This window comes from Pyxicephalus adspersus, chromosome 1 (genome assembly GCF_032062135.1).
Source record: "Pyxicephalus adspersus chromosome 1, UCB_Pads_2.0, whole genome shotgun sequence".
NCBI classification, from domain to species: domain Eukaryota; kingdom Metazoa; phylum Chordata; class Amphibia; order Anura; family Pyxicephalidae; genus Pyxicephalus; species Pyxicephalus adspersus.
Genome location: NC_092858.1, coordinates 60,339,695 through 60,359,171, shown reverse-complemented (window position 1 = coordinate 60,359,171; position 19,477 = coordinate 60,339,695). Strand labels below are relative to the sequence as shown.

The 19,477-nt window shown below is 36.1% G+C and overlaps 1 protein-coding gene across 4 annotated transcripts in view; it reads right to left on the bottom strand.

Annotated features, from left to right (window-relative positions):
* FARP1 (FERM, ARH/RhoGEF and pleckstrin domain protein 1) overlaps positions 1 to 19,477 on the bottom strand; it is a 100,268-nt gene that overhangs the window by 25,671 nt on the left and 55,120 nt on the right. For 2 of the 4 annotated variants that reach the window (XM_072411306.1, XM_072411321.1), the window contains exons 3-10: positions 13,742 to 13,846; positions 12,298 to 12,340; positions 12,091 to 12,190; positions 7,420 to 7,517; positions 5,902 to 6,016; positions 4,057 to 4,204; positions 2,613 to 2,708; positions 453 to 616 (exon numbers count right to left, since the gene is read on the bottom strand). In XM_072411306.1, the coding sequence (XP_072267407.1) occupies positions 453 to 616; positions 2,613 to 2,708; positions 4,057 to 4,204; positions 5,902 to 6,016; positions 7,420 to 7,517; positions 12,091 to 12,190; positions 12,298 to 12,340; positions 13,742 to 13,846 (869 nt within the window). The remainder of the gene's footprint in view (positions 1 to 452; positions 617 to 2,612; positions 2,709 to 4,056; positions 4,205 to 5,901; positions 6,017 to 7,419; positions 7,518 to 12,090; positions 12,191 to 12,297; positions 12,341 to 13,741; positions 13,847 to 19,477) is intronic. The other 2 variants (XM_072411314.1, XM_072411331.1) reach the window with 1 other exon arrangement.

The window sequence follows — 19,477 nt, the reverse complement described above, 5'->3', positions numbered from 1 at the left end:
CTCCATAGCAGCAGAAACATGCAAAACGTATCTGCATATTACTGACAGGACAATGAAGGAGCCGCAGTCACTTATCACTCTGTTATACAGGGGATTTCAGAAACCTAAGTTGTTTGTAAATAATATACCCTTATTTATTAAAACGGATAAATGCCCAAATTGCATCCGCACAGAGATCAGTTTTAGCTAATCACTTTTAGCTAATCATTTTTACTAATTATTGAAAACCTGTACTTTTCTGTGTCTTCTTTCATGTATGAGGTTCGGCTTTCGGTAAACACTCATTATACTTATATTATTATATTATTTTGACAACCGATCGCTTTTTTTTAAAAGATGGTGATATAATCAATGCTGTAAATTGTGCAAGACTTCAAAATAATATTTGATACATATGGTAATGAGTGTTAATACAAAAAAAAACAAAAAACATTTATATAACAGGTCCTTACCTGAACCTAAATGATGAACCTCGGCTGAAAAGGACTGGTTTTGGTTTTGGTTTGGGTTCTTCAAAGAGCCTGAAGAAGGCATGGTACTCAACACATATCTTCCAGAAAGATTTACAAAAGTCCCGACTAGCCATCATAAATTCCAATGTGTCCTGGTAAGAACTCTAAGAGCCAAAATATATAACAGTAAAAAACAATGAATATAGAAATACTGAACAAACATGGCAAGAGAGTCAGTTAATAGGGTTATTAGGTTTGAGAGAAATTTTGCTTAAAAAAAAAAACCCCATTGCATTAAACCTTGACGAGGGGCCCGTATCAAATCCGAAAAAGGACTAAAGATACAAGTCAAATAACACTGGATAACGCATTTTTTTGTTGAGTTAGATCTTACCACTTGTTTTTTTACTAATTTTTTGTGGTTAATCCAGAAATGACCCCAATTTTTTCACATCCAGTTTTTACAATACAGAGTACCTTCCATTTTTGTCAAAAAACATACAGATTTTACATACAATTAAAAAATAATGAAATACCTTGAATGTACTATTTATTTAAATGTATTTTGTTCATATAAAGGATTGTTACTCCATTACATTCAAACATTCAAAAATTAATCGGGTAAGCGGTTAAGGTAAAAATTTACGCGTATAGCTTTTCCTGGAGTGTTCAGCGTTAGGACAATCCCGCTGGATGTATTTCACCTAATTATAATCCTATACTTATTCTGTGAAAATAAACTGGAAATAGCAACATTTCGCACTTTTTCTTAAAGTAGAATGACGTGGATCACAAGGTCTAATCAAAACATTAGCAACTCACCAGCACATGAACCTACAACAGTGTGAACACTGACCTATATCTGCACATAAATAAAAATCCACGATTCAGTCTTTAAAACATGCGTTTTTAATTCACACTAAGTCCAGTTTTTGTCAATAAAAATTATGATGACTGCCATAGTGGCCTCATATTAAATGTTTCTTTTACTGCTGTCACTGAAAGTCATTTACAAATTTTTAATCTGTACTCCTGTCCTAAAATTATTCAAATGTAATTGGGTTTAGGTGCAGGGACCCCAAGTCTTAAGTTGTTTTCTCCTGACTGTTAAAACAATTGTGATAATCAGCTTTATCAGTCAATGGGCATTTGAATTCTTGATCTAATGTAACACGGAAATTACAAATAGGCTCATGTTACAACATTTGCCTGCAGAATATATTGTACTAGACTCTCATAACATTGAAAGCAATTATGCATGGGCCAGATTGCCACCTCCATAGACTTGAATAGGATTCAGACACACAAAAAAATAAAATAAAAAATATTAAGGCTTGTACAGGGATTTGCAACTGCCTGTGAAAGTGGATTTAGGCTTAAAAAAAAGGAATGTACAGGCAGTTTAAATGACTGGAAATGATCCTAGGTGCCTAGCTGTTCACAGCACAATAAACGTCCAGGCACAGTAACACTCATGGTTTTTTACTGCAGGTCTGAACAAACCCTTACAATTTGTCTGGCAAATATAAAAAAAAAACTGCACTGGCTTTATGATTAGAATGACTTAACCTTCATCTTCCTCTTACAGTATATTAAAATATATCCATAAATAGAACACATTTTTGTGGTTCACAACTGTTTTCTAAAAAAAGGTTTCTTCTCAGTGAATGCAAAGGGGTAAAAAGTTAACTGAAAAATCCTTTAGAAACCATTGATACTCTAACCCAATTAGAATTTTTTTATATTGTCACATCAAATGTGTTCAATGGTGTTTTTTTTAATTTAGCAGGTTTCAATCTGAGGAGACTGCAAATCAATTCATTGTCACATTATGCAGACAAAATGTTATAAGTATTGTTAGCATCTCGCACACAAACAGATGGCAGCTCATGTTTAGGACCTGTATGAAAATCTCTAAATCTCTAAAAGTATGTTAATGTTCCATGAACTTCTGGCCACTAGGGGAAGTGCAATATTAAAAATAATTAAAAAATGATTGAAATGTAAACATTAGGAACAAACTTTGTGCGAAACGAATTACGATTCACAGAAGAAAAAGGTTGAAAAAGCATAGAGTCATTCGATTTTCTTGAATTTTTCCTATGATCACATGATCTTTGATCACTGTAATGTAAATAAAATACATATGTTGTTACTTACATTTGCATCTGGACGCAGTTTTATGAGAAAACGCTTCCTCTTGAAACTTAGTTTTCGCACTTTGGCCCAATTAAACGCATTGATTTTTGTGTGACCCTAACAAAAATAAAAGTTTAATAAAAATGTGGATGAGAAAAAAAGAATTTCTATTAATTTTTTATTGGCTAAAGATAAGAAACAAAAGAACCTGTGTGAAGTAGACACACAAGTAGATCATTCACAATTTACCTATGCTTGCTGTAACCAGATAATCAAATCTATTATGGAAAACGATTCCCAGAACACATTTTATATGTTGGACGTAACAGCAGTATTCATTAATACCCTTTTATTTATTGCATGATAACATCCAAACTAATGCTGAACCATAAAGAAATACAAACATTTATGCTTACATGGGGTCCCTCTCCTCAAAAGGCAAAATCAACATTTTAAATTTTCTTTGATCATCCAGTTACTTCAGTTTCTGGCATGAATTTTGGATTGCATTTTTAATACAGGGACTGTAGTACACTGTTTGGCCACTTATGTTGAAACAGCTGTCAGGTCTTGCTTCCTACACTAAATACACGTTGAGACGTCCCTGTCGCCTGCTTCCTGGAACTGTGCTAGATGTCCACGGGTGCTGCGAGAGGAAGACTGTCCTGTGTGAGGTAAGTATAACTTTTAAAAATCCGGGATTTTAGAAAATCTCAAGTACGGAGGTTGCCGGATTTTTGACTGTCAACTGTATATTATATAAGAAATATTGCATTTGAGCATTTCATGTTTACCATTTACAGACAGCAATCCAAACACACACAGGCGGCTTAAATCATAGGCATCAGAAAAGTTACGACAAATAAATACAAGTAAGGACAAACCATTTTAACTAGTGGTTTCAAGGGTAAGTGTACTTTAAAGTATTGTTATCACTTAAAATCCTGACCCCTCCACCCACACAGCACCTAACTCAAAATGTTACATTTATCCCTCCATGCCCCACAGAGAATTTTGCTGCATGGGATGCTGAAAACTACTGCATCAAAAGTGTAAAAATTGCTGTGAAAAGCCTGTGCAATACTGGGGCTGATGCCTTTCCATAAAAATGGAGAGAGATTGTGATGAGGAAGCACAGGAGGCAAGAAGCCTGACGTGGAGAATTTTGAACTGGAAGCTGTTTAGTTTTCAGCAAACATTTTGTCACGAATACTCTATTTAGGAAAGTTATAACCCTTTAAAACTTTCAAAATAAATCAAAAACATCATAGTTTTTCTTTTATCAAAGCTACAAAGTCTGCTTTACAGTATAAATAACATCTCAAATTTCTGTTTATTTATCATGCATCAATCTTCCCTCGTGTAGTAAAACAAAACTCAAAATAGACGCCGAAAGTTATTGTTACTTTATAAGAGACACATATATGACAAATGAAGAAAACCAAAGAAATCAAATACTACACACCTGAAATACTAAGATGCCCGTGTTGGCCACAGACAAATTGATCTTGGTTCCCTCTCTGTCCTTGGCTGGATGAAGTCTAATGCCATACATTTCAAGCCGACGGGCAACCTCCAAAAGCTGGAAATCTGATTCGGCTGGCGTCTGACCACTGTACATTTTAAAATATATGTACACTAGTTAATAATAACTTTACTACAAATCAAGTATTCATTTTAACCATATTTACAATTTTAGTACACCAGAAACCCCACTGCAAATTCATTTGACAAAACTCCAAGTTATTTTACATATAAAACTACAACAGGCTTCCTAATAAATCTAAATGTTAAAGGAAAAAAAAGTGACACTCTTAACCCAAGACTGGAAGGATAAAAACACGGAGCTGGATAATATGTGAATTATACCTTTATTAAACTAGTTTACAAATGAAAAAAAGCAGTTCTTGCAGACCTACTTGTATTATATTTCAATGATGCTGAAAATGTATTTTAATCTTACAAACAAACAAAACTATATAGTAAGAAAAAAAAAAAAGAAAACTGACAAATCCACAGAAATAACTTAGTGATCGATAGTGTAACAGATGTGAAGCAGTTTATGGTTAATACAGTGGATAATATTATCTGTAGAACAACCTGAGAACCATATGAAGCAATTAAAAAAGTAAAAGGGCATTTAAATTTGCAAAATTATAATATTGTAATACTTAGTAATATTGCAGACCTAGGAAGGTTTCTCAGCTGCGTTACTAGAATGTATGTAGGTTTAAAAATGCTGGATGGCTCCTTGCCAGCTTATTCAGGTTTTTGATACACACCAAGGCTTGTTGGTGGTTTATGGTCTAGTGTTAGATTTCTGTATGAATTGTTAAATACAGCTTTTAAAATGAACTTTAGCACCCTTGAAATGAATAGAAACGTGCATAATTAGTAGTTACCTCACCATTTCAAAGGAAACAGATAATAAGGTTACTAATATTTAGAAATTAAAAGAAAATGCAAAGATGGCTATTTATGTTTAGACTGGTGGGGAGGTTGCCGTGCTGTTACTACTTCACACCCATGAACCGCACCCCTGGGTGAGATGTTGCATCCTCTGCCACCCACAGAGAAAAGTAGGGTGTCAGCTGCCAAGAGCTACATGGGAACTTTTCCCACTGCCAGCCTGAACTCGGGCTTAATGTGTTCACCTAGGAATCTTATGTGACAGTTGTGTGAATATTTATAAATAGACCTACATTGGTCAAGAGGTGACACACAGTATATATGCTATAGCTACTATGTTTAGGGCTACAGACAAGGGTTAAAAATCAGAGGCAATTTGGTCACATGCAACTGTTACCGTATTAATACAGTGCTCAGCATTTTCCCACATCTGGCAACAACACTCATATCACAGAATAAAAGGGTGTATAACATGATTTAATTTATGAGGTGCTGAATATTATAATCTTCTAGCCATCTAACCATATTATTTGGTTCTAGGTTTGACCAGTCAACATTTACTAAAGAAAATCCTTTAACAATTAACACATTTTGGATCAAAGTTATAGAAAGATTCAGCAGCAGAGGAAAATTTCAACTTCTGTTGTGGGTAATGTTGGGAAAGGGCTCCACCATGGTTTGGGTGTAAAGATAAAAACACACAGGGGTACTGAAAGGAAATAGGGTTGTCTCTGGGTTACTGGAGAGGACGTAAGGCTTTCATTTTAGACATTCCTATTAGATAGACTTGATAACTGGGGGAACATGTTAAACCGATAATATTTTTGTATATTAACTGAAAGATTATGAAAACATCCGTACAGTTAAAAAATACATTTTCAAGGTAGATGGGAGAACTTACAAGTGATTCTGATGATACTCCATAACCTTTTCTACAAGAGGTTCTTGCTGAGGCATGTATGTAGTCTTTGAAAGATGTTCCCTGTCAACAGCTTCATCAAAATCTCCAATTTCAGCTAAGCAAAAAAACAACAGATCATAAAAAAAGAAATTTACGAATCTGAATATACACCCTGTCTGTGTATAATATATACCGTGCACCCAACTTCTGCACGCTTTATCATTTGTATCTATATAAAGCACAATGTCAGATTTTTACAGTCCTCGTACAATTTTTACCACACTTTTAATACACAATCAAAATTACTTTTAGATTTGTGTTAAAAATACTAATACAAATTCCCCTGTTCTACTGTATTAAAAAGTAAACTTTTTGCCTAGACTAAAGAATAAGTAAGTCTATTTAAAATGGTTTTCCAAAATATAATTAAAAAAAATAGATTATAAACTGTTAAATGGGAAATTAAATATAGACAGAAACAATGACACTGGAGGAGGGAAAGACCCTGTCCAGATGAGCTTACAATCTAAGAGGATCACCACCTGCCAGCCAATAAAGAGTAAAATGAGTTACAAGATCAATAATATTTCTTTATGATTTATTAGTGGCATTGCTGTGTGCAAAAAATAAAAAAAATGTGTGAACCAAGTGTATTTGCCTTGACAATTTTCTTCTTCTAAGGAAAAAAAAATATTTCAAAAAATATTTCATGGTAATTTCACAGCTACCCAGATAAGTAAAGCAGTAGTGCAGTTAAGATTTTTTTTTTTTTTTTTTTTAATAGAACTTGAACAGAACGTGAAAGAGGAAATAGTTTATAAGATTTTGTATTACAAATAGAGATGGGGAATGAGATGCAGAAATTAAAAGAGCATTTAAGCTTCCACTTTTACACATGCCTAATCAGGTCGCCCACTCTTGCAGAAAGGTACAAGCATGTCCTTTATGCAATAATTCTTCTTACCTGCCTATTCACTCTGGGATTCTAGTGACAAAGCCGAGCTGTGCATGTGCAGCTCCAGCTTTGGTTGCTAGGGAAACCTGGCAATCTCGGCTTCCCTTGCATGTGCTGGGGACGAATGAACTTCTGTGCGCTTGTTCGACAGTTATGACATCCTGTCATGGCCAATCAAGAAGGGGAAGATAATCTCCATGAGGAAAATGAAAAAGAAGATGGCAGCACCCTGCGATGAAAAGTGGATAGGCGAATTGCATTATTTTAGTTACGCTTTAATTAGCTGTATTTCAGGCCAGTGCAATTTGCATGTGATTTAAATATAAGCTGAATTTTCTGCATCTCATTGACCACTTTTAAACATAAACAGCACACAGGCGTATAAAGTCTTTAGGTGACGGACATCTGTACCATTTGGACCTAGGAATATGTGGAATATTTATGTTTTTGATTTGCCCCAACACACTTCAAGTGAGAAGAGGGAGAGAAAAGGGCAACCAATCCCTGGAGTTAGATACATTACAAGCTAAGTAACATTACAAGATGTGGATGTAAAAACTTACATTGCACAATATGAGAAATTAAGAGTGCTGCACTGCTTTCATTACAAGTTAGCCTGCCGTGTGCAATATCCTGCTTCACTTGCAGTGCAAAGAGGTACCTGGAGACACAGGAAAACAGACGTTACAAGATAGGTTATTGAAAACATTAGCCAGCCTGGTCTACACAAGCCCAGTCTTCTGTTCCACACACTAAAAAGTTATGTAAACAAAATCATCAAAATCCCGATTACAGCTTTCAGATGAAAAAAAGAGTTTTGCATAAGAATATTCTGTAATATACATTCAAACTACAGTTGGAACTTTACCCTTTATTTCACAAGTATTGTAATTTGTTGTATCACAAGGTTTACAAAGCCTAGTAGATGAAGGTTGGTAACAGTTACATAAGTGTGTGTATACACATACAGTGCACAGAGTTACTATTTCAATTATGGTCACGTGGATAATGTCACTTCTGTATGCACCAAGTTACACTTCAGTGGAAAGGATATTAACCATCTCATTCTGTAAGCGAATTTATACAATAATAAGAAACTTAACTCCATATGTAACTACTTGAAAAGGAGAAAGGAAACACATATGTATGATCATTTTATCAGTCCATAAGTTCAAGTCTAAGCCCCCTCATTTTGAATGGTCTTAAAAGTTGTGTTTTCCTATGCTCTAGTTAATTGTAGGCAATTTAATGCCACATCAACTGTCCATTAAAAAATTTTGAGCTTTAAAATGTTAAATACCTTCACACAAAATACCTAAATTAGTAGGATGGCAATTATAGTGCAACCACAATATCCCAGTATTTTATAAACTACAAATATGTTACGAAATTGATAAATCACAAATTTGGATAGGCAAATTATTGCAGAAACTATTTACAGTGCCTAAAAATCATATGAACAGTTAGAAGGAATACTGTTCATATGATTTTTAGGCACTGTAAATAGTTTCTGCATTAATTTGCCTATCCAAATTTATGTGATTTATCAATTTCGTAACATATTTGTAGTTTATAAAATACTGGTATATTGTGGTTCTGCTATAATTGCCATCCTACTAATTTAGGTATTTTGTGTGAAGGTATTCAGAAGACAATCATTAACTGAAAGCTTGATTTAAAAAGCAGAAATAGTACAGACATTTACACCACAGGTATTTATTAGATTCAACTAGTTATCTTATTAAAAAGCATTGCAAATATTTCAAATACAATTTCATTTTTTGTATGAATTATTGCAAGTGAAAATAGTGGTTTGTGCCCTGGGGATATTTTTCTCAAATAATAATCTAATGATTTTCTCTGGCAATCAGACCTGAATAGTATTTATTAACATAAAAGTCTGTTAGCTGGCAGTTTACAGTGTTGTGCACTAGTCTTTCCTAGTAAAGGGCTCATTGACTGACCGTAAGTCCCACTTATGTTCTGACAAACAAATAATGGAAGGACAGAAATATACCAAACACTACAGAATTGAATATCAATTTGTGCCACAAATTGATTTACATTTTCTTTTTAAAATCTTCAGGTCTTGAGAAGAGCAGCGAACCCCTCCACTCTATCTGAATTTTTTTCCTTACAGACACATTTATCCTTTGATAGAATATGTATATTATGTAATCTTGTATAGATCTAGCATTAGCTAATGAAGATTCTGAATATACCCTAGGGTGATATGCCTCTATATTAAGGCTATATGTTAGAGGATAAAAGTCTGCATCTGGGGCTATGATGTAATGAATTGGTATGTGTTAACACAGAATTAACTGACTTTTTTGCTTTTATCCTGAAGTGATGCTTCCACATTATTGCTCTGCAAGAATGCTTCAACGAGAGCTGAACGTGCTCTCAAGTCTGAACCAGCAGCTAGAAACCGGATCATTTTTTACACCTGAGTGGGAACAGACTTCCGCTCTCTTTCCTTTCAGAGGTTTGCCTGGTAATGCCGACAGGTCCCCAGCACACAAAATTGTTTACTCAGTACATACCACACCCTAGTAGAGACATTCTTTTGCCATCAGTGTCCACATTCCCACCACATATCATTTCCTCACTAGCTTCTGCATGAAATCCTTCTACTATACGATCTGCATTGCTTTCTCTGGCACACACACACACTATCTACTCTAAAACTTTCTACCCCCCAACCACCTCCCTCCCTAAGTATCAATACTACATTCTCTGCCCTCCTATTACCCATCCTAAACTAGGTTACTTATGTTCTCTGAGAGATACTACCCTCCCCCAGCCCCTCCCCTAGAATCAATACTAAATAATATACCCTTGTAATCCTCTTCTGCATATACAAGCCCATGCTGTACCACTCACAATCCTCTGGTGCTTTTTCTGCATTCCTCTTCAGTAAATACTGCCTTTTATCATAAACTCTGCATCATTCCTCTATACATACTGTCTGCTGTCATACACTCTGCACTCCTCTACTACACATAATGCCTGTTGTTGTACCCTACAAACTTATTTCCTCACAATTCTTTTTCTCTTACACATTAAACATTAAACCTTGCTGATGCATCTTGACATATGGTGTTGTATATGAAACACACATCAGGAGGTGTGGAACCATTTTTTATGGGAATGACAGGCTTGCAGATTGGGAAGTCACCTACAAAATTCGTACTGGTAAAACTAGCTGGTTTAACTCTACTACATCAAAAAAATGCCAAATATCAACTGTGAATTAAAGAGTTCTTTAGCGATCATAACTTTTAATGGTAGGTTAAGATTTTAAAGGATTCACTTTTGTTTTAATAACAGATATTGCATACAGAACTCTTCAGAATAAGCAACAGTAGGGTTGTTGGCTGGGACCAGCTTTTACAGAACTCAAGTTTACAGCAATAAAATAACTCTGAAAATATGAGGATTTTAATTAGGGAAAAAAAGAATAAGTTATGTAGTGTAAACAGAGATGTCTATTCTTTGAGACAGATGCAGAGCTGTACTAAATTGCATAATATATTTTGCTGTATGACATTTCACAACAATTGATGACTATTTTTCCATGTTTATCTAGTCCACAGGATTACATGTCACAATAAAACATTTTAAAACAAATACAAATAGCAACCTCATTTAAGTGGGCAGATCTGTACTGTCCTCACATTGCCAGAAAGACTGAAAAACTTCACAGAGCTTTGAAGGAAGTTGCCAGCTGGACATGTTCAAATAATTCATAACCTGCCAAGCCAACATTCTTAAAAGCCAAGCAGTGGAGCTTGAAACGCTGGCTTTTCAGAATTAAAGTTTCTGAAGAGCATTCCTTATCTCCTGTTTTAGAGGAGAAGATTTTACTATTCTATTAGTTTTTCAGGCCTTTAGTTAAATTGATGTTTGGACTGCTTGGCAGGCGAGCAAACTTACCGGGCAAGTCTCTAGCATTACAAGTGCACATTTCTTTCCTATTTCCTTTTTGTGCAATAAACATTAACAGGTCACAGAAAAGACATTGCAGACCCTTATATTGTCAAAAAGAATTATGCAAGAAAACTGCTGTGTATAAGATTTACTTTTTATACAAAAAGCATTATCTAATTATGTTCACATAATGTGTGATATAGAAATAGAAAAACCATAGATAGAGCAGATAGCCTCCTAAAACAAAATTACAATACAACAATGAAATATTAGTTTTTAGAGTGTCCAGAATGTTTCCATTTTCTCCTGACTTAGTCCTATGAAATACTTTTAAACTCAATACATCAAGTGAAACTTCATGCAGTTGGGGATACAGAGTGAAGGACAGCCCACCATGGGTGCAGCGAGCTACAGGATGCTGTGTATGCAAGCACAGTCAGGCAGGTTAATATCTTAACCAACAATGCCTGTACAGGGCCTTTCAGGTAAGTGAATGAATGCCCACAGGAAATGTGCCCGTGGAAAAATGGGGAGAAGTAAGCGATGTATATAGATGCTAAGAGTTAGCTAAAATGAAGTGAGTGTAATTCTAATACTACATACTCAGATTCTACCCACTATTGTTACTATTTGTATGCTGAATACTGACATGATTGTGCATTAGTTGTCTGCGTACTACCATACCTGATTACGTTCTGTGGAAATTGCCAGATTTTTGCACCTCTGTTGTAATTATTGTCCTTGTATGTAGAAGTATTATTTTGAAAAGTGCTGCAACAAGCCTGTCATTATTAAAGCACACTACTTTAGACCACATTTCTCCATGGAGCACTTAGTAAGATGCTTTTGTTTCTGTATTACTGCCACAATTATACATTTTCTGGGTATGGTTAACATTTGTTCTAATTCATAATCATCAAAAAAATTTGTGAATTGAGCCTACAGAAAAATATTGATAATACTATATATAAATTACCAATTAGCCTAGGTACATGCTTTCATACACTCTGCTCTTCTCTACTACTAATGTTGCCGCCCAGCATGGCTTCTGCAAAGTTAGGATGTGTTCCAATTTACTGCATAACCAAAATTGTGTTATAGAAAAGTTATGCACCCTAAGCACATGTCAAAAAACCATGCAAGAAAAGTTTTGACGCCTACTGGAATCATTCTTAGAATGTTTTTTTTTCTTAAAGAAATACAGCATGTAGTAGTGGCTTTATATTAAAGCAGTTAAGATAAATAAATGACTGTGTATAGTATATTGTTTAGTGATATACATGCAAAATCCCTGCTTTTACCGAACAGCAGAATGTTCAGACCTGGTTAATTCTTCTTGTAGCTGGGTGTGGTCAGGGGGGAAGAACTTAACAACAAACTTCAGAACTACAGTCTTGGGTCCTGCAAGTAGAAAAAAAATAAAATAAACCATTGTACAACGTTATAGACTATGCTGCTGATATATGGTATTGGTTTAGAAAACAAAAAACAAAAAAAGATATACTCACTTCTGACTTGCTTAATGATGGGCTTGATGAGGTCCAGCCATACCTAACAGAACACACAATAATATCAAAAATATTTTAAGTTTGGTAAATTCAGTTTAGCCAAAGTGGTAAACAAAAAAGGAATTGACCGCTGACATGTTAAACAGTCATTATTACAGTCTTTGATTAAAAAAGACCAATAAATTCACTGGTATATAAGTTACTATAGTCAGCCTTTGAAATAATTGATAAACTTTGTAAAAAATTGATAAACTGTCACCATCCCCAACTAGTGCAGCAAGGTAGCAGAAGTCCCCATGGCCGGAAGGACAGAGTTGTACATTATTATGTACTGGTTACTTTAACACCAGCTTTCACTATATTTTTGCAAACTTGTTGATAGTCCTCACCTGCACTGAAAGTGATTTTCCCATTTCCCAGCACACAATGTCTTTCATTCATTCACATCAAGCATTTGAAGCTGCAGCAAGTTTTTGAGCCTGACTTATTTAGTCTGTCTAATAGGGTCAACCTGCCACTCCTACCCATCTGTGCTGTCCCAGCCCACCCATTTCAGCTATTTGCTTTCTGTCCTGTCAGACATTTACACACAGTTCTTCATGTGTGGGCATTTCCTAAGATGGTCTCTATGCAAATGCAGTCTTTCCAGAAATGTTTTGATACAGTGTGGGAGCCAATAATAAAAAAAGAACCCTGCCCCTGTTGTAGTTTACTATGGTGCTTATTTCACAGCCTTAAAATGTATAAAGTAGTCGCAGAGCAGTTTAGTGAGTCATAGTAATACAGGGCTGTATTGTATGTGCAAGTACAGAAACAGAGTTTTGGGAATTATTGTGTTGTCAGCAGTGGCAGAGGACAACTGATAATAAAGGTTAGTTAAAATGTTTGTAAGATGAGCTCAACGTGAAGGTATGATGCAAATGCTAGGTTTGCCCAGAGTTTAGCATTACCACATGACAAAGGGTTGTTTTGATTTCTATAAATCAGAGACGTAAAAGGTTGCCTGCACACAATAATGTACAACGTGACTGTTAGTTCTGATTCTCAAATTTCTTATGTTTAAACCCACTGATGGCTGTAGGAAACTAAGGTGAGAGATCAGTAGAGATCCTATGTGGTCTTCCCTGAAAGGACATGACATGACATGACCTCAGACTCTTAATTAGTCACGGAGCCTGTCATCAGTACACATGTGATGATTCCTAGGGTATCTTAAGATTCCTCTCACTAGAATTACCTCTAAGTCAAAACCTAAGTTAAAATAATGCCAACTCATAATTATACATATTACAGTGTAACCCTATCCCTATTATTTTTTAGAATTTAAAGAATGTCATTCAAGGTTGTTAAAATAATGTCCATGGAAACATGGCATTTTTAGTTAATCTGTGAGTGAAGTTAAAAAGGTTGGGAAGTTCAAGAATATCTCTTTAAAACCACATACCATTATTTTCCTGTGATCTTGAAATTCCAGTCCAAAGTAATCGCCTTCAACTAGGTTAAGGTGGCTGCAGACAGCATCCAGGAGTGCTTTGCCAGGGGCTCTTATCTGAAAGAGAAAGTAAAGTAAGTAAACTTACATGATAATCAGTAATTTTGTACAATTTTATTTAGAACAATTTGTTTGCTACAGGTCTTCAGAGAATATTTCTATGCAACCCCAGGAACTACAAATGACATCAGAAACACTGATGGAAGTAATCCACACTAACCTTCATTTTATATCATTTACTATTGTCAGATCCTAGAAGAATCCTTACATGTGAAGTATCTGCTTAATAAAGACATACTGTGTAACTTCCTATTTTTATGGTATCACTTATCCGATCTAAACATAGAAAGCAGGGTTAGGTCAGATTGGCTGTTTTTCAAACAGGACTGCATAAGACACTAAAAAGGTTTTTATATTGTAGTGCACCACAAAACATGGTAGTGTGTTACCATGTATTCTGGAGCAACCCACATCTGTTGGCATGGTGCGGACACATCAAAACCAACTGCAAACTCAGGGCGATGGTGTGGAATAGGGCTTTTGGGTACTGTTCTTGAACAGTCATGGAAACCAAGAAACCGATTTGTCCCAGTAATTTCAAGTCAAGCAAGAGGGTAAGTATCCATTCCCGCAAATTGGAATTTTCATGAAGAAACCATGAGTGGTCTATTCTTTATTTCAAAAACATGTTTCCTTTATTTTTATTACTACTTCTAGATCACCTTAAACGATCACCTTATTAGCGCTCATATCCATTCAGGCTGTAATGCAGATAGCAACAGTATTTAGTATTTATATGCATAGGGGAAAAAGAGGCAGGAGCTGCAATGGGCAATAGTAAGGCAAGTATAACTCAGGAAACGCATATCTCATAAAGTTCAACATGTTTTATGTATTTTTTTTAACGTTCATGGAAAGAAAAAACAAAAATTGCAAGTAAAATGGCAGATCTACATGAAAAGTTAAGGAATGGTCTTGTTTAAGGATATTTTTGTACCGTAAATGTTATACTATTGTAACTATTAAATCTAAAATGGACCAAGAAGGGGTTTTTTCAAACATAAGAAAATTAATCATTTAAGTTCTTCAACAAGATCTCACAAGGTAAACTAGCTGCTCTGTATTTTTTTAAGAAACAATCTGAAAGTCTATCCAGTCAAAATTAAATTATTGTGCCATGCAGTGCAGAGCCCAAATCTATTCCCAATGCTTTGTGTATATTTTTTGTACTCGCGCGCACACAGGAGGTAGGTTGATAATGGACACCCAGTGGCTGAAGAGGATTTTTGTGGACCTGGAAGAGCTGGCAGCGGAGATGAGGATGCAGTAGTGAGGGGATGATGATACTGGACCTTTCAATGCTGAAGAGCTCTTTGAAAAAAGCATGTGCTACAGTGTTCTTCCCAGACCCTTTTAGCTGGGCGAACCACCAGGCACTTTTTAGTAACCAGCCAGCTGTTTTTGGGTGGTTACTGATGAGTTGGGTCACAAAAAAGGGGCTGTCACCTGCCTACAATTTCTTGCCACCGAGTTTAAAAAAGTTTCTGAATTGAGCACTGTGCTATAATCTGCGCAGAAAAAGCTCACCACAACCACCAAGTGTTTAGTTCTGCTTTAACATGTGGCATCAGTAAACAGTGCCTCCAGATAGCATACCAGTCTAAACTGCATTTGGACCTCTCTTACTTTCTCTAAGTTACCACTAGGCCATCACAAGATTTATATTTCACAAATAAAAACTATTTTTCACTCATTTTAAAGCCATATAAAAATAAGAATCAATGAGAAACCTGCTTGATTTGACAAGTACATTTTAAGCAGGACAAGGTAGCAAAGTACTGTGGCAAGTTTACGGGCAACATTCAGATACAAAACAAGCAAGTAGTAGTAGGTAGTAGTAGTAGTAGTAGGAGTAGTACATCTTGTGGCTCTGTTTACATCAAGTTCCCAATTTCCAGACCTATAACTCAGTATGTTAATTTTACCTCCATGACTCTACAAGGCTGACAAATGTAAAAGTACAGACAGTTCTTGTACAATGTGATGTCTCCATTTACACAGCTCAGTAACTTGTGTGCAAAGCGTAAACACTACAAGGAATCCTCTCTCGTACTCTGTTTTATTAACAAGCACATGGCATCGATGCTGATTTTCTGTCCATCTGTTTCTACTTTAAGCAGTAGCTTTTTCTCCACATCAAGTAAATTACATCTGCTAAGGTATTTTGCTGGACAAAGACTAACACTGTCACACTTGTTTTCTGCTGTGAATTCACAGATCAATTTTTGGCACTTTAAGTACAGCACTGATTTCCGGATGAGATAAGTTCTAGAGAACAACACTTGTTGTGTCATCTAATGTGTCATTCAACCTTGTGACATGGTTACGGTTTCACTTCACAGTCCTATAAGGAGAGAAGTGAGAATAAAGCAAAGAAGTCCATTCATTTAAAAAAAAAAAAACACGAGAGAGGAGGAATAGGAACAAAACCTGCAACAGCAAATAACAAATCACACAATGATATGCTGCTTTGACAATGTTCCTCAAAAAAAGTACTGCATTGGATAATATACAGAACAGGTGATGCTTGTGCCAGTGTTATTGGAAGATGGCAAAAGTGAAGTTGTTACCAAAAACAATCAAATGTCTTTATAATACAAACATTTTTTGTTTCTATATACGACTACATAGTTAAAAATGCAAAAGCAATTCCTGCTCTCTAAAGCTACGTACACACGGCAGATTTTTATCGCCCGATAATCGGCATCGGCCAATTATCGGGCGAAAATCTGCCGAGTGTACAGTCGGTGTCGTCCATCGTCCGAACGACCGTCCTGCCGGATCCACGGACGATGGACGACAACCGATCCTAATGAAAGGGAAGGGGGTGAAAGATCCTTTCCAACGACAAAAATTGCAAGTGTGTACGCAGCTTTGAAGAATAATTGAATTAAAAAAATGAACCCTACAGACATGAAGTTATCAAATGGTAAGTCCACTTAAAAAAAGATTTGTCAGTTTGTGGTAGATATGGGATAAAAAAAAAAATTACGTACGTAACCCCAAAGCTGAACACCAGCCTTGGCTTCCCCATCTTGCACGGTTGTATTGTTCCCGTCCTGTAATGAAATTGCTTACTATATCATCACAGTTGACCCTGCTAATATCAGGGGATGTCTTTCCCCCGTTGGATATTTTCTGCATCAAGAAAAGAAATAACACCCTAAAAAAGGTGAGAAAAATCAATGCTCCAATGCGATTGTGTGAAGATGCAGGAACATTAACCTAATCCCTTGCTAACACAAAACATGATGAGTAACTCAGTCCACTCTCCATCTGTAGTTCCAAAGCAACTGTTACATGGACTGCCTGGTTAAAAAAAAATTAAAAAAAAAAACTTTAACTAGGCTGACCAAACTATTTTGAACAAAAATTACAGTGAATTATAGGCAGATGTTTCTTCCCTTCAATGGAAAAAGTTATACTCAGACTGTAATCTAGCGTGCAGAAAACCGACACGTAGCCCTTCTCTGTTCTTTTGTGGGGACACAACCCAGCCATTTTCTTCTAAAATGAGCATGATTTGGGAAAGGATGATTTTCTATATTGCAGTGTAGAAATTATAGACTACATCATCAAGGGCTAGGTTGAGGTCTAAATAACATATCAAGGAATAAAATGCAAGAAACAATGTGTAGACATGATCCTTACATCTGCTTTGTCTTTACTGTCTGATGAGAAGACATGTCAGTTTCTCGATCAGCATTCCATTTATTCTATAGCCTATTCATGGATGCTTCTAAACTGCACACTGCAAGGCCTTAAAAACTTCACACTGAGCTTCGTGTTTCAGAGGCACTGCAGATTACACAAGAAATGTTTATGAAGCAGGCTGCATATTACATTTCACAGTTTAAGAGATTGAAAAGCGAGGTATAATAGCACCATTCACCCAGTTTATGTTACAGCCATCAAGCAATTTGTAGGTAAGGGAGCAGAAACTCCTCGCTAGGTTGTAAATTGTGGGAAAAGCCACTGTATTTTAATATGGATATATGCTGTACCTACTCATATTATTTTATACTGCCAACAGTTTATTTGGTATTAAATGTGGAAAACTAGGAGTAAACTTGTCTGACTGGTTTTGGAGTTATGATGGTTCACTACACATGAACACAAGCGTACCCCTTCTGCCGGAGACACACAAACTTTACACTTCATAGTCGCTTACAACAAGACAAGCAACTTTTGAGTGCAAGCTGTAGTGGCAGCCACATGTTCGACTATCACCTATTTACACACATAGATTGAACAAAATTGTGTCTTTGCCTACAGATTCTTCCTACAATTCTATGAATCCTAATGCACCAACCTAACATATTGCTTCAAGACCATGTAGTGAGTGATGATTACAAAACAAAGCAGATCCCTGCTGTTTAATGAGAAAGGATAATAATAAATATTTATATATTACATATCTAAATATTGTATACATTTATTTTATATAACCATAACAAGTATGCCTGAGAAACCTGTATGGTAGAGCCATGCCTACAAGACAGAGCAGGAAGTCTACAAAGTGCTTTCATTTACAGTACTTTCTCAATCACTGCAGAATCGGCTTGCATAGCCAAGACTGAATGCAATTTTACTGCACTAGGTCTATTCAAAACAAAAGTTGGATAAAACTAATCACATTTTATGTCTTGGAGTTCGGCAATTTTATAGTAAACACAGTAGATGACAAGTTTAATCTGTTACGCTATGTACAGATTTGCAGTAAAGGGAAGAAGAAGAAAAAAAGTGGCATTTACCACTCCCAGGTCACTCACTGCTTCACAGCTCTGACCCGACAGAAATTTTTAGGCAAAATAAAAAGCAATGGTTATTTGGGTATTTTGATGCCTTTCAAATCAATATTTTGGTGAAAAGAAAAAAAATAAAAACAAAATCACCATAAGGTCCCCCTAATATTACAACCAGTCATTGCTTACATGCGTCCAGCCAATACAGAAAAGGGGGGCAGCTTTATTAGCCACCTGATGAGAGCAATGACGGCAACTCTGCCAAGGTGGGTAGAGCCCCTCTAATTGTTTCCAGATAATCCAGCATGAGGGGAGCCAGAGACAGCTGAACACAATGCCAGGAGCTTCACCCACCTGAGCAGAGCTCCTGTCATTTTACAGCTTCAAAACAGCATAAAACCACTTATAAAAACTTCAGTTTTAAAGTTCCCCTTTTAAGTTTGCACGATCAGGTAGTTCACTATAGAAAAGGGACAGGTAATTTTACAATACCGCATCCTACCAGCCTAATCGCTCTGGGTTTCTGAAATCAAAGCCGAGCTGCAAATGGTTAGCTTTGGTTGCCAGGAAAACCCGGAAATCCCCTTTTCCATTTCATGTCCCGGAATGAAGGAACTCACGTCATCCCGAAACACCCAAATAAGATGGCCATAGATCACCTGGAAAAGGAAGAAGAGAAGGAAGATGGCGAAGCCTGGTGCTGGAACGCTGATGTGCAAGCCACACGGATTTAGTTCTGCTTTAAAACACAAATGTTGTGTGGGAAATCTGGGTCAAAGATTTGGAAGGTAGAGGATCAGAACACCAACCAGGCAAGATGTATTTTTTAGAACCAGATCAGCAATAGCAGCTTACACAATCTCTCAGGGAAAGTTCTGCTTTA